The sequence below is a fragment of the Nicotiana sylvestris genome, chromosome 4 (assembly GCF_000393655.2).
Source record: "Nicotiana sylvestris chromosome 4, ASM39365v2, whole genome shotgun sequence".
NCBI lineage: Eukaryota > Viridiplantae > Streptophyta > Magnoliopsida > Solanales > Solanaceae > Nicotiana > Nicotiana sylvestris.
Window position 1 is genome coordinate 89,689,128 of NC_091060.1, and position 21,622 is coordinate 89,710,749.

General features: G+C 37.8%; 1 protein-coding gene across 1 annotated transcript; it reads left to right on the plus strand.

Moving 5' to 3' along the window:
- Positions 1-805: 805 nt before the first annotated feature.
- On the plus strand, positions 806-2,219 carry LOC104239679 (zinc finger protein ZAT3-like). Its single transcript, XM_009794371.2, has one exon. It carries the CDS (start codon positions 959-961, stop codon positions 2,192-2,194), a length of 1,236 nt encoding a protein of 411 aa, XP_009792673.1. The 5' UTR covers positions 806-958; the 3' UTR covers positions 2,195-2,219.
- The last annotated feature ends 19,403 nt before the right edge of the window (positions 2,220-21,622 follow it).

Sequence of the window (21,622 nt, forward strand, 5' to 3'; positions counted from 1 at the left end):
ATTTAATAAACCAAAAAATTGAAAGTTTTTTTTTTTCTCTGAAATTTTACTTAATTTGAATTTTTATATAATAGTATAGAGATGGTTCAACCGTGTGTACCCCTCTCTTTCCTCATGTCTTTGCTAGGACTTATGAAGGTTATTGAGCTGCATGACAAGTATATGGCATTTGTGACCAACTATTTTGCAAATAATTCTCTCTTTCACAACGTATATCCAACTGTTGTTGTTGGGGAGTTATGCTTTTTACCTTGAATAATTTGGGATATACTATCTGATGTCTACATTTTGAACTTCTATAGGCTCTAAAAGAGGCATTTGAGGTCTTCTGTAACAAAGTTGTAGAGAAGCAAGTTTATGGCTCATATGGTGATTACAGGGAACTCAGAATAAGAAGAAAAATCATTACACCCGTGTAAACTCGTATAGATCCGCAACCCGCCCCGCATAAGCTTTTATTAAAAGTATTTCAATTCGCCCGCCCCGCATAGATTTAAACCTGCACCGCCCTGTATAGTCTTAAACCGACCCCGCACCGCACCTGCACCGTTTGCGACAGTAACATAATTTGAACTATATACAACTTAGTCTTTTCCCTAGAGAGTAACCTCGATGTTATCGCTAAATACTACTATAAATTATTAATTTAAACTGTCAAGTTTAGTGTTTATTAATTTTTATGTGAGCAGTGAGCATACGCCCATGTTGAGTTATGGGTGGTAATAGTGAGACGAGGTGAGATAATGACCTGCCCCATTTAACAAACTTACTGCCCAAGTCTCAAGTAACTGCTGTTTCCCTCTATCCCTGTTTCTTACAGCACCAGCGTAACCGCTCTTTACCTCTATCCCCTCTTTCTTACAGCACCCAAACACCAATTAAACCGTTCTCTTCTCTTTTAACTGTAAACATTTACACAAGTAAAAACGACGTACCCTTTCTTGAAATTCAAGGAAATATGGACAACCAAAACACCTATTGCACTACTATTTCCGATTTTATTCAACCCCTCGTTCTACAGAGTCATGTAATTGGCGATCATCATCCTCTGGATCAAACCCATGAAGAAGAAGCATCAAGAAGATTCACAATGTTTGACACAAATGTCAGGTACAAACCTCAAAATCCCAGAAAGAAAAGAAGTAAATTGTTAAGAATTAATGATAACTCCTTTAGAATCAGTAGTACTAATAATCCTAGTACTTCAGGGGTTGTTAGTGAAACTGTTATTACTAAGCCTAAATGTGCCAAGAAACCACCATACCCTAATGCCCCCAAAATTACTAGGCCTTGTACTGAATGTGGCAAGAAATTTTGGTCGTGGAAAGCCCTTTTTGGTCACATGCGCTGTCACCCTGAACGCCAATGGCGTGGTATTAACCCTCCTCCCAATTTAAAACGGCCAATTCATTCTTCATTTCCCCAACAATCCCCCAATTATTCCCTTTTACTAACAGACGAGGATCATGAAATTGCTGAGTGCTTATTACTATTGTCTAATGGACAGCCTCGTACTCCTTGTACTGGTAATAGTCCTAATGTTTTGTTGGAAAATGACAACGTTGTTTGGGACGTTGATCACATGGTTATAGATGGAGGGGTTGGAGAAAAGGGTGTAATTGAATCAGGTACACTTTCTTCAGGAATGAATAATTGTTGTAAATTAGAGTGCACAAGTTGCAAGAAGGTATTTGGTTCTCGCCAGGCATTAGGGGGACATAGGGCAACTCACAAGAATGTCAAGGGTTGTTTTGCAAATACAACAAATTATGGGGAATGTAGCCAGCAATTAGAAGAGGGCAATATGGGAATTATGTGGCCCATAGAAAAAGGGAGAGGCAGTGATAGTGAAGATACAATTAGCAATGATAACAAGAGGTTGATGGTATTGGGACATAAGTGTAGTATATGTTTGAGAGGTTTCACAACTGGACAAGCTTTAGGAGGACACAAAAGGTGTCATTTGGAAAAACTCGGGGACGAAATAACAGCAACAACAACAACAACGATATCAGCAGCAGAATCAGACTTAACACGAGCTGTCATTGTCAATCCAAAGGTGCAGGGAAATAATGTCGCTAATTTGGATCTCAATTTTCCTCCTGTTACAACCTCAGGAGATGATCAAGATGATTCTTCAGCTTCTTATTCATGTATTTCAGGATTGGAATTGGACTTGAGGTTGGGGCTTTAGTAGGAATTTGTAATGAAGAAATGTACAAAGGTTCTTGTGTTGTGTACTGATATTAGTGTTACCTATATTGGCTAGGAATATATATTAGCTCTAAGGTTTCTATGATATTAGTGATGTATATGAAGTAGTTGGACTAACTTTTGAAGGTTTTATTCCTTCTAATGGCTCCAAATTTTAGGAGTTATAATTTCTGTTGTGATTTGGGGCTCCTTAATGACACTGATATATGTAATTGTATCTACTACACATTTGTGATAGGTATGAGTAATAATTTCTCTGTATGAAATAGCAGCATTGTTACCTGTAAATTTGGAGTAGTTCATTTACTTGTATATCTTGGTTTATTTGATTTTTAGGTCACCATTGTTACCTGATATTTGTTTTGTTTTGGTTATATTATTTTTCAGACTGTTGTTAGTGTTTCTCTTTCTATAGTTCGTCATATAAGTGATGTAATTTTGCTTTCGTTGAGCCGACGGTCTACCGAAAAAAACCTATCTGCCTTCATAAGGTACGGATAAAGCTGATTGTGGCAATATATTACGTATATTGTTGTTGCTGTATCTTGGTTTATTTGATTTAATTACACTGACATTGTTGATTAATTTGGCTGTTGGGGACACAAGTGATGTGTGAGCTTGAAGGGATACATGCAAAATTAGTTAATCAATGATTAATAAAAAAGGAACTAACTGGCATTAGTGAAGATTCTATTAGTAATGATTAAGCTAGCAATAGACACATAAGATAAAAAGAAATTCGTTTTATTTATAGATATTAAAATTTGCATGCATGTCATTGCAAATTTCCACGTTCCTTCCAATCCCCTGCTAGCATCCCATGTCAAACTGCCCCACTACCCCACTCCACCAGGAATATATATATATAATTATGAAAAAAGCAAAGGAAAAAAAAGAGTGAGAGATTGGGACTCACCTTTTCGTAGTGGTGAGGAGGTGACGAACATGTACACTGTAACAAGTTAAAGTATACTCCGTGTAAAAAGTTTTATTTTTAACTCATTTTTTTTTGTTCCGCTTACTTTGGCCAAGGGCGGCAAGTGAGCTGGTTAGGCCCGGACTCGGCCCATGCCCGCGAGCCTATATGGGTAGTGGGCTTAAACGGGCCTATCCGTTTAAGCCCAGGACCAGGAGGTTTGAGGCCCATGTGGGTCGGTTCAACGAAAGTGCCCGTTAGGATCGGGACCGTTTGGGCCCGGTACCGGCTCCTAAATGGACCGGTCCCAAACGGTCCTAAACGGGCCCAACGATTAAATTTTTTTTTCTCTTTTAAAAATCTGACCGTTGGCTATTAAAAAAATAGTCGTTATGGCTGCCAAAATAGCCGTTGGCTATTTATAAAATAGCCATTTAACCCCCCAAACTTTGTTTTAACCCCAAACTTTTTATAATTATACTTTTTCGCTATTTTCAACTATGAATACCCCCTCATTCTTTCATTTTTCTTCACCAAATCATCAATCTCTCTCTAATTTTCTTCTAAAATTGGTTATTTTGTTGTTGCAACTTGTGTGAAAAATTGTGAAGTTGGTGAATTGAATTATTCAAGTCTTCAACGATAATTAATTTCAACAAGTTGTTCATCAATTCGGTAAACTCTTCCAACTCTTTAGTTTTAATATTATATTTTTGTTTGTTTTATTTAGTTACTTTGTATAATTATAATTAAGATGGCATATTCCTTAAAAAAATGTTTAATAAAAATAAAGCAAAATCCAAGAGTGGTGAATCTAGTGGCCAATCTATTCCTCCTCTAATTCCCCGGCCTCCCCCACCCAAACCCTATACCCGCCCTCTACCTGTTCCTATTCTTGATAGTGATAATACTTTATTACAATTTACGGAGAGTCAATATGTGCATAATGTTGATTGTGGTGAACGCTTAGATGATGAATATATGAACAACTTTTATGGTAATCCAACTATTGATGAAGAAGATGAGCAGGAAATAGATTTAGATGAAACGCAACCGGATGATGATACACCCACTAGTCCTGTTACTCAAGTTAACCCAACTAATCCAAATGATGCCCCGGTTGACCCCCGTTACTACCCCTACTTTTTCTAGACAACCTTCTAAATGGGCCGAAACATCTCTTGTTTGGCCATTTTTTATTCGAATAAGAGAAAAAAATAAAGCTAAGTGTAAAACTTGTGGCAAAGAGTTAGCCTTTAACTATGTTGAGTGGGGGGAGGGGGAGGGGGGAGGGGGGATGGGAAGTTTGAGAAGACACATAATGATATACCCTCAAGATAAGTTAAATATAATCAAATGAAAGCTGCGGCTGGGGGTGGGTGGATGGGGGAGAAGTCTACCTAGTCAAGAGCGATATTTATAAATATAAACTTGAATATGAACAATATTTGGGCTATTTATTTACCCATATTAATTTTTGTGTTGCTATTACTACTGATATTGGTAGAAGTAGTAATGTTTGTGATTATCTTACTGTTACAAGTCATTGGATTGATGAGGAGTGGATAATGCAAAAGCGCATTATTGCTTATAGTAATTAATTCATGTCACACATGGCAGTTTATTTCTAGCACGGTTACAGATATTTGTAGATATTTGCATTAGTGAAAATAATGTCAATTTCAATAGATAATGCTACTAGTAACACTAATGCTGTAGCCTTGTTTACCACTACACTAAATCCTGCATTTAGTAACATTTTTCATGTTAGATGTATTTGTCATATTTACCATTTAATTGTGGGTGATAGCATGAAAATTTTAAATGTTGAAATTGAAAAGGTTAAAATGACTCTTAATTGACTTTTTTATTCAAACCGTAGAAGTAGACTTAGAGAATATTTTAAAAGATGCGATGAATTTGGCCTAAGAGAAAGAAAGGTTCCTAAACCTTGTCAAACTAGATGGAATTACATGTATGACAGTTTATTTGTTGCATATGAATATAAAAACCGCATAAACTCAACGTTTAATGCTCATATAAGTGATTATGATGAGCACCTTACAAATGCGGATTGGGCTAATGTTAAAATACTTGTAGATTTTTTAGAAACATTTCATGTTGCTACAAATGAATTTTTGGGCAATATTATCCTACTATTTCGAACTGTTTAGTTTATCTTGCAGAACTTGCAAATTTGTTTGCTCATTTTTCAGAGGGTGGGGAAATTTATGAAGTAGCTATTGATTCTATGAAAAAGAAATTTAAAAAATATATTTTCCCTATTCCCCCTATTTATGGTATTGCTGCCTTGTTAAATCCTACTATGAAATTAGGTGGTCCTTAATATTGGCATCGATCTATTTATTTAGCACTTGCACCTGAGGAGTTCTCTCCACTTTCGGACGCACAAGCCTCAATTAAAATAAATGCTCTAACTATTTATAGTGCTTATCAAATTGCACTAGATAATGCTAGACCAGATATTCCAACTCCTTCTTCTTCTAGTTCTCAATCATCTAAAAGAACTACAAGAGTAAGAGCACTTAGTTTTTGGACCGAGTTCAGGGGTTTTCAAGGTTGTACCACTAGTGATTGTTCACAACTAAATGAGCTTGAAGTTTGTTTGTCACAGGGACTTGAGCAGGAGAATCCCGACGTCTCATTTAATCTTTTGGAATGGTGGAAGGGCAAAGAAAAATATTTTCCGGTCCTTTCAAGGATGGCCTGAGACATTTTAACCATTCAAGTTTCAACAGTGGCATCGGAGAGCACTTTCAGTCAAGCAAAACTACAACTCGATGATTATAGAGTGTCTAATGAGGGTGAGCTTGGAAAAATCAGTACTTTTCAGAGATTGGATCCGTTCGGAACGAAGAAATTTTGGACTTGCTGAATCATAACCAGAGGTAGACGAAGCTTACGAAGAAATGCTAGCTGAACTTGCGGAGGAAGCAGCTTCGCCCGGAAGCGGTGATGAACAAGCTTCTTTTCCACCACCACCAACGAAAATTCCTCCGAACTTTGATGAATTTATGAAATTTGTAAGAGATACCATGTAAAATTAATATGTAACTTGTATTTTGGCACATCTTGATTAGTTTCTTTTTCTTCTCAATGGTGGTATTAGCACCTTGGTTGTGCTCATTCCATTGGGAGGAGGGGGGAGGGGGGAAGGGGTGGAAGCTAAGAAAAATTGGGCCATATTTTTTGTTATTATAATAAAAATTATAACGCATTCCTTTGAATATCTTTTTACAATATTTTGTGTTTTCAATTTGAATTAAAATTTTTTAAGTCACAATTATATAGTATAATTTACAAGAAAATGCCTTAGATAAAAAATTTAAACAAATAAATAGCTCCATATATATATATATATATATATATATATATATATATATATATATATATATATATATATATATATATATATATATATGGTATTAGCACCTTGGTTGTGCTCATTCCATTGGGGGGGGGGGGGGAAGCTAAGAAAGCTAAGAAAGATTGGGCCATATTTTTTGTTATTATAATAAAAATTATAACGCATTCCTTTGAATATCTTTTTACAATATTTTGTATTTTCAATTTGAATTAAAATTTTTTAAGTCACAATTATATAGTATAATTTACAAGAAAATGCCTTAGATAAAAAATTTAAACAAATAAATAGCTCCATATATATATATATATATATATATATATATACATTTAAGCAATGTATAAAGTATATATATATTTATAGATATAGATATAGTATATATAATACATATATAAGCTATATAATTTACAAGAAATTGCCTTAGATAAATTTTTTTTTAAAAAAAATAGTCAAGGCCCATTTAGGCCCGTTTAGACCCGTTTAGGATCGGGTCGGGCCCACATAACCCGAGACCATTACTACACGGTCCCGATTCCCGGTCTGGTTACACCCAAAAGCCCATGAAGCCCGGGTCCGTTTAAGCCCGACACACAAAGACCGGGTCCGTTTGAGCCAGGACCATTTAAGCCCTGCCCGCGAAGCTCGTTTGGGACCGGGCCCGGACCGTTTGCCAGCCATAACTTTGGTCAAGTATATTACTTCCTCTCTCATAAATTATCTGCCATATTTCTCTTTTATACTACTTTTAAAAAGCATTAATTAGAAGGGATTTTGATTATTTTACCCTTATTTATGTCTTAAGATATAATATATCTTTATTGTATATTTTTTATATTTATGTGTCATCTCCATCTTCAAGAACAATTACTACTAAGGATAAAATGAGAAATAATTTGAGATAACTATTTTTAGAAATCACTAATAGATAATTTGAGACAGATGGAGTGAAAATCTATGATATTGTTGATACTCATCTTTTTGTCCTAGCACTAACTTTAGCTGTTTCTTCCCTTCCCTTTTTTGACAGTTTTATTTAAATCTAAAACCAGAAAAAAATATTGCGTCCGATTAATACCGATTCAATTAATTAATACTGAGTTGGTGAACTTCTCCATTTTGTGTAAGTAGGAGTTAGTCAACATCCAATCATAGTATCTCATTGTCAATCTGCTCAAAGTCTTATATGCTTATTTCAAAGTGTCCCCACTGTTTTGCTGATAATTCTACACTTGTTAAATGACGAGTACAACAAAATCTGGATTAAAGTTTGTATTAAATAGCCTTTTTATTAAGCATTCTTTTTCGAATTATTATGGCCATAGGATGGGAATAGAATAATTAAGTTAAGAGAACTTTCCATAGCCTTTCATGTTTGACTCTTTTAATGTGTTTTCAACTCAGAAATTAAGAAGAGACACTTCATGCTATTTTATTTATGTATAGTTTAAAGTGTTAAAAAGTATACGCAGGATTAGAGATCAACAAATGGAATGAAGTATGTATATTCTTGTTATCATAAGTTAAAAAATTTAAATTACTTTTTCACTTATGCCAAATTAATTGATGATAGCTAAACCCGAGAATTAGGTTAACTTTGAATAAGTAAAACCTAAAACTAGAACGGAAAAAATAAAATGATGCTTGCAAGAAGGAAAATATACTTTAAGATATCTACTTACACAAGATATTTACACTAACCAACATATATTTTTTATATACATTATTATTACTTATGTTTGTAAGTTATTGAAGGCCATTTTTCTCATAAATAGATCCTTGATTATTAATAGTTTGTCTTTTCTAGTATGTTTAAAACTGTTTCTTTCTATTGATTGTGTACTAAAAATGACATGATTTTGTAGTTTATGTTTTCTATATCTGAGTATACTAAATGAGAACTGAGCATGAACGCTATATTAATTACTTCGTAATGTTTCAATATTTTGTGCTGGATAAGAGTATATATCTCAACAAAAGAGTAAAATTAAAGATTGTGTATATGTTTTACTTGAGCTAAATATGATTTTCTATAGTGCTATATAAATTACTCATAGCATAACCGGGATGTTTATGAGGTGACTTGAATTATTGAGTTGATATGATTTATGCCCGTTTATAAAAGGAAAATTCAGACAAAATTTTCATTGACAGATTAGACTTATTAGAAAAATTATATATATTGTCCTATGCATCGGTCAAGGATCGATTTTTGATTGTGACAACTGAACAACTCCAAAGTATTCAAAGTAATAAGTTTAGACTTGAAACAAAAAACACAATCTGTAAGTTTTGTCTGTCGGGTTTGGCCACCACGCTACCTTCTTGAAATTTCCCCATGGTCCATTTTAAGGGCGGCATTTAATAATTTTTTTTCTTCATATTTCCTTTAAGTGTCATTCTTATGGCTATGGGCTTACATTATTAAATATTTTTAAATGTCCGACTTTGATAGTAGTACATAAACGTGAGCATAATTATAAGTGTGACCGTTGGTTATTGAGTTGTGTACTTTACGTGGTTGGTGAGTTTAGTGTTGTGGTAAGTATCAGCTTAACCAGATGAGGCCCGTAATGGGAGGACACATAAGGATTTCATTAATTGTAGCTTGGTTTCCTCTCTAGTCATTATATAAACACACAGGGGTTATTCCATAATATCTGTTGTGTGGTCGCTGTACCATTGCCATTGCCATATTAGAGAAAGGGTAATAGAGAAAAATACCTAATCTTTTCGTCAATTCGTGTATGGCTCAAACAAGTATGTCACTGTTCTTGCCAATAAATAATATTATGTTCTAATATTTTTTTTTTGCTAAAGAAAGGGGAGTCTATCATATTAAAAGCATAGAAGTTTAGTTATTACTTAACATGGGAATAGACCGCATTGCGGTTTTCCCCAATTTGTATTTAATAAAACCTTGTAAAATAAAAGCCGAAGGTGTTTCCCAGTACATAATGCTATCTTCCTCCATTGTTGTTTGTTGCCTGATGCTTCCACACTTTGCTAGAGCGTCAGCTACAACGTTGCCTTCCCGATATACATGTATTATTTCTGCCACTCCAATAGCATCAAGAAAACAACTACAATCATGAAGAAGATGTGAGTAGAGAGGTTGTTCATATTTAAATAAATTACATAATATCTGTGAATCTGTTCCTACTATAGTGGGGAATAGATTTTTTTTGTGAAGGAGAGTTCTAGTCCTGCCATTAGTGTTAGCAGTTCAGCATGAAGAGCGGATGTTGCAGCTGCCTTCTATGCGAACCCCACTATCTAATTGCCATTGTGGTCTCTAATGATTCCACCAGTGCCACTGGTTTGATTGGTTTATCATAAGCTCCATCAATGTTTAGCTTGTAGTGGTTAGTATGTGGGTACCATCTTATTGGCACGTGAAGGCTGTTGGTACCCAATTTTTCCCTATATATTTTCAATATGCAAAATAACTTCAAAATAGCATATATATGCATGACCAAATATTTTATTATTTTTCCATAATTTTTAAAGATTTAAATTGATTTATTTTCTCCCTTTTATCCATAAAATCTCAATAATTATTTCCAAAATTATTATCTTGATAATTCATCTATTGGATTTTTATAATTATGCCAAAATATGGCTAAGGTAATTTTTACACATTTTTATAATTTTATTTAGTATTTTTAAAACTAAATTGTACATAATTGCAATATTGGCCCTTTTAAGGTTTAATTATGTTTTGTACGCATAAAATTGGGCCCTATATTTTTAAATTGTTATTTATGTCTTATAAATCATTTTAGTACTTTCAATTTATTTTCAAAAAACTATTTACTATGTTTTATAAATTAAAAAAAAGGGGAAAATGACTATTTAAATAGCAGTCCATTTGTATTTCAATTATAGCCTAAATTGGACCCCAAATTCCCAGCCCAATTTTGATTTAAACCCGACTCTAACCCTTCTAAAACCAACCCAAACCTGGATCCCCACCTACCCCATTTAATCTGAATGATCAACGGCCACCATTCCATCTTACCATTTTTAACCCCAAACGACCCCCTAACCTAAATCATTTCTCACCAGTCCACCGCCCTTGAATCCCCTCTCCTCTCAAACTCTCTCTGAAAACTAAGGCTAACCCTAGCCGCTGCCACCCAAATCCACCGTAAACCCCTTTGATTCTCACCTAATCCATGGACTCCCATGGCTGTTTGAGAGGTATACCGATCTCCTATGTCTCTTGGTTGCTTGTTTTTGTGATTTCGTGGACAGATCTCAAAGAGATCTAGTCCAGTCTTGCTCAAACTTCTATCTATGGCCTTTCTCCGGCCATCCATGGCCGTTCAAGTCAGATCCATGGCTTTTCCGGCTAGATCGGTAACTTTTCGAAGTCTTTCTTATTTTTCTGGGTTCTCCGAAACCCTAACTTTAAAGGCTTTCAATTTTTCTTTCAGATCTGTCTTAGATATGTGTATGTTATGAGCCTCTTAAGCGTTTCCCTTAAGGGTTTTCCGATTTTTCAAAGTGATTTTTCATTTTTTCAACGATTAGGGTTTTTCTTAACCTCTTTTAAAAGATCTCTTCTCTAATTTTTAGTGTTGCTTTGTGATTCTACTATGTTCAAATAATTTGTTTATGCTTTTCTTCTACCTGATTCAGCATGTTGAAAACCCTAAATATCTTTGGTTTTATTCAGGGTCCCGGAACTGTCTTTGTTTATTTTGTATACTTGTTTCGACTGAGTTCTTTGAGTTTAGATCCTTCTCTTTGTTTAACTTGACTGATTCTGAATTCCTACCTTTTTAACTCAGCTTTGTCAAAACCCTAGTTTCTTGAAATTTTCCTCGTTTGTTACAGAGAGTTTTTGAAAGATCTCCTTTACCTATTGCTATGTGCTAGACTGTTTCCTTCATTTTTGGTTCTATGTGACTACTGACTTTGTTGACTACTGTGCTTCGAGTAGGTTTCTTTTACTATTGAATCCTAGCCTACTCCTGCTACAACTGTATGTTTGTGTTGCTTCTTTTTGCCATATGGTTGGCCTTGCATGTCTGATACTCTTGTTCATTCTTCTTTATTTATATGGCAAAGTGCAGAATCATGATTCTTTCTTGATTGATCTTGATTTCCTCAAGTTACGACTAATTGCAAATATTTTCTTATAAACCCCTGGTTTCACTCATTTTTGTTTAAATCGATTGATTCCTTTCCTTTGCTGTGATGTTTTACCCCTACTGAATCCTTTCCCCAATTAAGTATATTTGTACTTAGACTCAATTATTTACTCTATCCCTTATATGGTCAAAAATCAATCTTTCTCAAATTGGTTTTCTTTCCTTAATTATTCATGTCAGTATCCGTTTGAACAGTGATTCCTTGATTAAAGGAAAGTACTTGTATTAATTGATTCTGATTGGGATTATTTCCATATTTGTGTTAAAACTTTACTTGTTACCTTATTTTTACTCGTTTTCAAAACTATAAATACTCTACCCTCTCTTCTTTAAACACACGAACAATTAAGTTCAAAAACACACACTTACACACTCAAAACTCTCTCTTTCTTTACTACTACTTGTGCTACTGCTTTGTCTAGCCGGCTGAAAGCCAAGGCTAGACCGTGGGATTCTACTTGCTTTACCTTTCTACACCTTGCTTTCTCTACTGGTATGTCATAGTAATTTTAAAGCTTCAACAACAACATGCTTCTTTAATTGTTTCAGTTTCTCTTATTCTTGTCTACTTCTGCTTGTGGTTCTGCAGTCAAGTTACATTACCGACATGCTATAATGTCTCCCCTTCCCTTTAGATTAATGCATTCCCCTATGTGTGTTTCAAGGCATAACCTATTAGTCACTTATTGTGTACTTGCCATCCCAAGTCCTTATCCCTTCAATGTGCTTATATTCTTTCTGACTAGCCTATGATTATGCCAGTATAAGCTATTCATGTGCATATACAACTAGTCCTAAGACCTTTGATGGGGTTATATGTTTACAGTCAAATGTCTATGTGTCCCAAACCCTTTGACCCCCTTTGTATGACTACTAATTCTGTGTGTGATCCCATCTTGGGAGTTTGAGTTTTGTTTACTACTACAACTGCTTTCAATCACTTCTGTTACTGATTATTTTCAAAGTGGACTTACCAATCCAGTTTGTTTTTTAAAAAAACAAACAAACTCTTTTTCAAACTATGTCAAGCACTCTCACCTACTTTTAGAATCTAGGTTCTGCCCCTTTTGTGTGAGCCTTACCTTGGGACCCTTGAGCTCCCTCTGAACTTGGACACATAAGAGCTGGACCTTCCACACTGCACTCATTCTGTTTGGTTATGCAAATCTGGGTGTGAGCACTGCCCGGGATCCCTTGAGGTCCTTAGGGAACTCTGACACATCCAGATATGAGAAAGGCTTTGGAACAATAGTGGCTTTTGAGGTGGTTCATTACATAACTCAGAGAGGAAGTCAAGATCAGGCTTCTTATGGTTGTAACTTCTTATTTTTGCATTTTTTTTGGTAATTCATCATTTGATCTGTAATAATTTGTAAACAATTATGGGGCTGGCTAGTGAAAAAGGGAATGGGTAAGTATGCATGCTTTAGCTATCAAAAAGGGTAGACAACATGTTACTAGGTTTACGTTCCTACTTGCGCAATAGAAACCATGACTAAGACTCATTTCATGCATTAGAGATCATGCTCCTTAGGATTTACACTTACTGTTTTCAGCATGTACATTTCACTATCATATCACTTAGAAAATCCTGCGTTGAATGTGTTAATAATCGGTGTTTTATGCAATCATGTTCCTACTGCCATGCACACTTAGAGATCTTGTTTTAGGCTAAACAACACCAACAAGCATATCCTCTCTATATATTTTGGAAGTCATGTTTTAAACGCTATAATATTTGTGCATATAGAAATTCTGCTTAGGATTCTGCATATACATCATTCTGCATCTCTGTACATTAGATGCCATGTCTTTAGGACTTCATTTATATTCGCTTAAACACGCTTAGGCTAACTATGGATGCATAAAACAATTTTGTTTAGTTTTTTTACAACCAACTAATAATAATTCTATGTGCTGAACACCTAAAACACCATGTCTTAGGTAATAATAATCTCCAAACATCTTAATAATTTTGAATAACTACTGAATACTGCTTACGCGTAGGCAAGCCATATGTAATCACTTAAATAAAAACTGGAACTGCCTCTGTTTAATTCTAGACTGCTACAACCAGCAGACATGCTTGATTCGAACATTGTTTCTGAGTTATATAATGAATCTGGTTCTGATTTAAACACCCTGATTTAGGATTCTTAACTCAGACCTTAATTGTGTATAAGTCGTGTTGTCTATGTGCACTGCTTGCAGAAGTATACATGATCCTTCTATTTGCTTATATGTTTCCCCTAATTGCAGTTTTATATGTTTTGTATGTCGCCTTAGCATTTTACCTTTTAACCTAAGGTTCAGCCTAGAACCTCCTTCCTATAGGAATAGGAGTCCTAAAATTCCCCCAGGACTGATAGGAATGGGACATGTAACATCATGCAATAGAGGCCGAGACCAACCCTCGCTCTAATACCTTCACATGGTGGGGAGGGTAGATATGGATATAATGACCGGTGCGCTAATACCACGTGTATCCCCTCTTTTGAGGAGTGTCATACTGGGTATCATATTGATGTGATCCATATTACAAATAAACCTAGGATACCCCTTTTATTTTTATAAGTATGCTTAACTCTTTTCAAAACCTTACTTTTATTGTTTTCAAACACTTGTGTATTTTAACTTAAATCCTCTATTACTTGAGCCTTTATTTGTTTATTTGCTAATTGCACTAATTCACAAAAAACTGTCTGACCGGGAACCACACTAGTGGATCCTGAGGGGTGCCTAACACCTTTCCCTTTGGATAATTTCAAGCCCTTACCCTATCTCTGGTTATCAAACATAGTTGTAGTTCAACCATATTGTTGCCCTAACGCACCTTAAAAATCGTTAGGTGGCGACTCTTCAAATACCCAATTCCCAAAAGGAAATGAGTCATCACACCCCATGAATGTGAAACCCGGACTCCTCTCCGATGGAAAAGGAAAAAGGGGGCGCGACAACATGGCGACTCTACTTGGGCATTTTTAGGCTTTTACCATTTCAGATTGTTCTTGTGAATTTGTACCTCCCTATGTGCAATTACTTGTTTAATTTCTTTAAGCATTTAATTTCTTCTTCAAAAGCAAAACTGACATATCTTTCTTGTTGCTTTAAATTATAAAACTGATGTATTTATCGCTTTCTTAAACGTGCAAATACATGTCAACATACTTTTAATGATTGCCCAATCATGCTCAACATCATAATCCACTCGTGCCAAACAAATACCATAACAACGCTTGATGAGTGGTTGCGCTCTTCCTATATCATTACCCCTAAATTCGGAAAGGCATATTAGCTGTAAAACTAGTCGATCAACGGTGTAGTCGACAGTTCCGTGCCTTCCCCCTTGAGTTGTCCGCTTAAGGGTACCAGTCTAAAACCCCATATAAACCTTACTCTATTAAATTGTGCATGCATCATGGTCAAACCTAGCCGGGTCAGTTATGTCGTCCGTATAATGATCCTTTAAGATAGCCTTATCCAAAAGTCCATTGGGTTTCCCTAAATCCAAATGGATATCATCACGTTCTGTGCATTTATTTGGAGAACTAAATGCTTCATGCTAATTGTTGATATTAAATAGTCGAGTCTGGTGGGGGTAAGGGCCTAACCTTATTTGTCTTGCAAAAATATGAGGCACGAAGTCCCTAGATTCGGCATGGTCACCAACATCCACCCAAGATTTCTAAGCTGGTGGAGAGATTTACACTCAAGTGACCAAACTCTCATCAGAAAATATCTGGGTAATTTACCATCCCTCCTGGAGGTCCAGCCTAACAACATGATCATAGAAGCTGCTACATTGTTGTGGGATTGTGAAAAGGTTGTGTTCTGCTTTGGGGACATTGAAATAACACCTTTGCTATAGGAGATAGGAGGACTGACCGGTCTAGTATGGGAAACTCCGGGTTTGCTAATGCCTGAGAACCGCAAAGGCAAGGGTTTCCTGAAAATGATGGGTTTGAAGAATAATGCAAAATTGACATGCCTGAAGCAATCATACATCCCTTTTGACTACTTGTATGAAAGGTACGGTCACAACAAATCCTACCGTACCTACCCTGACGAGCTCGCCATCACATCTTAGGACACATCCATCGTAGGGTTTTCATCTTCATGTTCTGCTTCCTGGGTCTGATCGTGTTTCTGACGAAGAAAAGGAGAATCCATATCAGGCTGGCTATGGTAACCAAGACCCTAATGGAGGGGATTGGTGGACAAACATTCAACATTGTACCTATGATCATTGCAGACATATACCGATCCTTAGAGAAGTATCAATGAGGAGCAAAACACTTCGAAGGATGCAATTACTACTTCAACTCTAGCTCATGGAACATCTCCAAAGAGGCGAATACCGACAAGAAATTCAGCGAAAGGACTAGGATGACCACATTGCTTTCCACCATCCAAAGCGAATGAATTACATCCCCGGCATGTTCGCTCAGCCTGAGAATGCCAAAGGATGGGTTGAGCTATTTGATAATCTGACTGAAGAACATGTTCAATGGATGTTCGAGTGGTTTCCGACAGAGGAGTTCATCGCCCGATCCAGAGATGCACCTTTCCTGATACTAATCGGTCTAAGAGGAACATACCCTTACGTCCCTCTTCTAGTTATGAGGCAAGCTAGTAGGAAGCAAGTTATACCCAGAGTCGACAAGATGAGCCATTTTCGAGCCGACTTCCAAAATGATGATAGTCCCTACAAGTGCCAAGCCCAGCATATGTTGCACTGCAAGATCGTAATGGGGAAAGACACCATCGAGCCAGACAGATATCATGCTGGTTGTACTCCTTTCTATACAGGTTGGTTAGAAGACAATCATGCTGGTCTGGGCCAGCCAGGGTTCGTTCGATGTCACAGAGTTATAGATGAAAGGGCCGAGGCACAAGTCAAGTACAACCAGCTGCGCAAAAGGATCCGCGAATCTGAGAGCGAGCACTGATACAAGAGTCCAACCAGAAGCTGATTGAGGAATGGAAAGATATGGCTATCAGTGCCAACAAGAGGCTAGGATACTTGGAGCGAGTCATAGTAGAATTGGAGAGAAAGTTTCTCAAAAGGGTTGAAGATTGTCAAATTACTGAAGGGACCGAAGGCGGACATCTGGCCAGAGCATACCTGTTGCTGGGACTTTGCGAGCTGAGGAAGCTGTTTGACAGAGCCAAGGATGCCGAATTTGATGAAGGTCCTTCTAGGACCAAGTAGATAGGAATTTATCTTTTTTGCTTTACTAATGTAACAAGGCCAATGGCCATTAGTAACTTTTATTTCTCGTTTATTCAGTGTCATTTTGGGATTCATCTATTTTTTATCAATAAAATGAGGCACCTAGCATTCTAAGTTCTCCACATCAATTTGTCTCTAGGCCTACCTCGGGCACAAAGGGGTTCCCCAAATTAGGACACGTTTTACATTCTCGCAATATGTTTTTAAATGTTGCAATACTTTTTATAATCTTCACTGACTTGGTTACCTTTTTGTTTTTATTTTTGTTTTATTATTCCTCTCCCCCAAAGGTTAGTTCGTGCACTCTGACATCATCATCTTATTTCACAAGATCCAAGGGCCCTCCACCCACTCCTCCTCTCAGTCCTATTAAAGGCAAGAACAAAGGCATGATGGAAGATTTAAACAACATTAGGAAGGAGAACACAGTTGAACGGGTAGAATCCATTGATAGCCAGGGTATTCGGTTTCCAAACGAGAATGTGTCACAACTTGAACAGAAACTGCTGAAATTCCAAGAAGAGCTTGATCAGGTTCGGAATCTGACAAACCTGTCATTTTCCCTCAGCACCCCGGATGTCAACTTCCCCAACACTCAAAACCCTACGCCTCCTCAAAATATCCCAAAACAACAAAATCATCCCATTCCTCACCATCACATTGCTCCACCAAAGAACCAATGCAACACCTGCCATACCCCAAACAATGCTCCATTACTCATCCCAGAACCTCAGAACTCGACAAACGACCATACACCAGGCCACCATAACACTCCTATATACGTGGAGACCATTCCACACTCCACTCAACCTATCTCATGCACACCTGAGTCTGATGAGAAGGATCTGCTTATCAGGAACTTGGCCGAGGAACTTAAGAAACTGACAAACCGGATTCAGGGCGTTGAGGGAAGCAAAGGAATCGAGGGGCTGAACTATGAGGATCTTTGCATACAGCCTGATGTCGAACTGCCCGAGGGGTACAAACCTCCTAAGTTCGAGATATTTGATGGTATGGGTGATTCAAGGGTCCATCTGAGGACATATTGCGACAAGTTGGTTGGAGTATGGAAGGATGAAAGGATCCACATGAAGCTATTCATGAGGAGTTTGAAAGGAGATGCATTATCTTGGTACATCAGCCAAGATCCCAAGAAGTGGTCAAGCTGGGTAGGCATGGCGTCTGACTTTATGGATAGATTTAGGTTTAATACAGAGAATGCGCCAGACTTGTTCTATATTCAGAATTTGAAGAAAAAGCCCACGGAGATGTTTCACGAGTATGCTACTCACTAGAGGTCCGAAGCTGCTAAGGTCAGACCTGCCTTAGAAGAGGAGCAAATGAACAAGTTCTTTGTCCGGGCCTAGGACCCGCAATACTATGAGCGGCTGATGATGATTGAGAAACACAAGTTCTCCAACATTATCAAATTGGATGAAAGAATTGAAGAAGGAATCAAAAGTGGTATGGTTATAAACTTCGAGGCCTTGTAATCTACAAATAAGGTTTTACCGTCCGGGGGTGTGTCCAAGAAAAGGGATGTAGGGGCCGTGATGGTTGCATAGAGGACCAAGTCTCCCCTTAAAGACCAAACTTACCCAACACCTCCACTCACATACCAGCCAATCCCAAATTACCAAGCACCCTCACCTTCATACCAAGCTCTGCTACCAACTTATCAGTCATCTCCACCTCCTACATATCAACCTACTTCACCCAGATACTCCCAACCCACTCATGTCTACCAAACCTATAATGCTCAACCATCCCACTATCAATCACCACCTGCACGCCAAAACCTCTCTAGACCCCAACCTAATTTTGATCGCAGACCTCCAAAACAATATATAGCCATTGCTGAACCCATCGACCAGCTATATGAGAGACTCAAAGCTGATAGTTATGTCACCCCCATCCCTGCTGCAACCCCTGAGAATCCTTCTCAGTGGGTTAACCTAAACAAATCCTGTGCATACCACTCCGGCATGAAAGGGCACACCATCGATGAATGCCATTCCTTGAAAGACAAGATCCAGTCTTTGATTGATAACAAGATCATTATGGCAAAAGAACCCGCTCCAAATGTCCGCAACAACCCTTTGCCAGACGATAAGGGTGGAGGTATCCACATGATTGAAATAAAAGATGACTGGGATCCTGAGGGATCTATTGGGTTGATCGCAGAAGGTGATGACCCAAAGAAACCAACAATCACTCTCAATCCAATCATAGTCCAGATCTAGCCGTTTGAGGATGCTGAGGTAAATATGTCTGTACCACTTGAGTTTGAAGTAGCACCATCCGCAAAGACACCAACACCGATTGAGGTTGAATTCGTGTCTCCAACAAATGCACCCATACCATTTGAGGTTGTAGTTTTGCCACCTAAGGCACATGTTCCGTCCGGGATAAGGATATCCATGCCAATCCCAGTGGCAATGTCAGCTATGACACCATTATACAAAGGCTGTACCCTGGGACTATACAGCCGAGGCAAGAAGGAAAGGCAAGGTCAGGATTGAGGAAACTGTCGCAGCACAAGGTATGACAAGAACTGGTAGAATCTATACCCCTGAACATCTAGCTGAATCAAGCAAGCAAGTCTCCAATCGGCCACCCATAATTGAGATAGGTCCAGATGATCTTTGGATGAAAATATAGGCCAAGGAATATTCGGTCCTCGACCAGTTAAACAAGACGCCATCACAATTCTCCATTTTCTCTTTGCTGCAAAATTCTGAGGCACACAAGAATGCCCTGTTAAAAGTGCTAAGTGAGGCATACATACCAAGCAACATCACTGGTGGGGAAATGGCTAACATAGCAGGACAAGTTCTGGAAAGTCACAAGATCACCTTTCATGAGGACGAGCTGCCACCTGAAGGGCTGGGGCACAACAAGGCACTACACATCACCGTGCAATGCGAAGATTATTGACCAGAATCCTGATCGATGGAGGTTCCAGTCTTAACATTTTCCTACTGGTAACACTCAAGAAGTTGGGCAAAGGGATGCATGAGATAAAAGATGGAGCAATCAATGTGAAAGCTTTCAATGGTTCTCAGAGGTCCACCATTGGCAAGATTATTCTATGCTTGCAGATGGGACCAACCTGGTTCGAGGTCGATTTCTAGGTGATAGATGTACCAGCGTCTTACAACTTGCTTCTGAGACGGCCATGGATTCATGCTGCTGGGGCTGTAGCATCAACACTACATCAGGCAGTAAAGTTCGAATGGAATCACCAGGAAGTAATCATTCACAGCGACGGTAGCAACCATATATATAGTTGCCAGACCATTCCAGCAATCGAAGGGAGAAGGAAGTTGGGTGGAGAAACTTACCACCACATCGAGCGGGTCAATGCTGTTGACAAAGACAAATGGTGGGATAACAAAATTGAGAGTATACTGAATTGGAGTGGGTATGAACCTGTCAAAGGGCTCGGCAAGAACCTCCAAGGAATCGCTAAACCCATAAAATTCAAGAAGCATGGCACTACTTTCGGTTTGGGATATGAATACACCTGGGAAGCAACAACTAGTCGTTACCATGGCGCGGTCCTTACTATCCATTAGAGAAGTTAATACCACATCTGGAGCAGACCTTCCAACGGGCCGACATCATTTATGGGTTAGATGAAGAAGAAGCACTTGCATCAGTGAAGAACTTGTTTCTAGAGGACAATGATATGGACTGTTGTGTTATTCTTGAGGAGGAGGGGGAGGAAGGCCCTTCCATACAGGCTGTGAGTAGAGAGGCCTATCTTAAGAATTGGATCATTAGGACAACCAAAGCCCGACGTGCCTCGAGGTAGCAAGGCTAAAACAAGCATTATCCATTGTTTTACTAAATGATTTTCTTTTCGCATTTTCAATTCCCGCAATAAGATCTTCAATGTTCAAATCAATTATGCAGTTTATCAAAAGCATCTTTGACTTTTCTTATGAATCAACACTTATTGATATCGTTTTTTCTCATTACTTTATTTATACAACATTACTATTAATTGTCTCGATGAACCAATGACTGTGACATATAATGAGACAACGCAACAAACGGACATAGATTCAGAGGAAGATGACATACCTGACGAGATTGTCAAAGAAGTTAAAACTTTGAGAACAGACCTCAGTCCAACCTGGACGAGACCGAAATTGTCAACCTGGGAGATGCAGAAAACATCAAGGAAACACGAATCAACGTTCACCTATCGCCATCAAAAAAGAAAGAATATATAGAATTTCTAAAAGAATATAAGGACATATTCGCCTGGTCGTATGATGACATGACCGGTCTGAGTACGTCCATTGTGGCTCACAAACTGCCAACCGATCCAATGTATCCCCCGGTAAAGCAAAAACTCAGAAAGTTCAAGCCTGATATGAGTTTGAAATCAAGGAAGAAGTCAACAAGCAGATCAAAGCTAAGGTTCTCAGGATAGTAGAATACCTGACATGGTTAGCCAACATTGTACCAGTACCAAAGAAGTATGGGAAGGTCAGAGTCTGTGTCGACTACCGGGTTCTCAACTGGGCCAGTCCGAAAGATGACTTCCCTTTGTCGAATATACACATCCTGATTGACAATTGCGCCAAGCATGAGCTGCAGTCATTTGTAGATTGCTTCGCTGGTTATCACCAGATCTGGATGGATGAAGAAGATGCTGAGAAAATAGCTTTCATTACGTCGTGGGGAATATACTGTTATAAGATGAT

Excerpts from the sequence above, each read along its gene's own strand:
- LOC104239679 (XM_009794371.2), top strand. The coding sequence starts at position 959 with ATGGACAACCAAAACACCTATTGCACTACTATTTCCGATTTTATTCAA.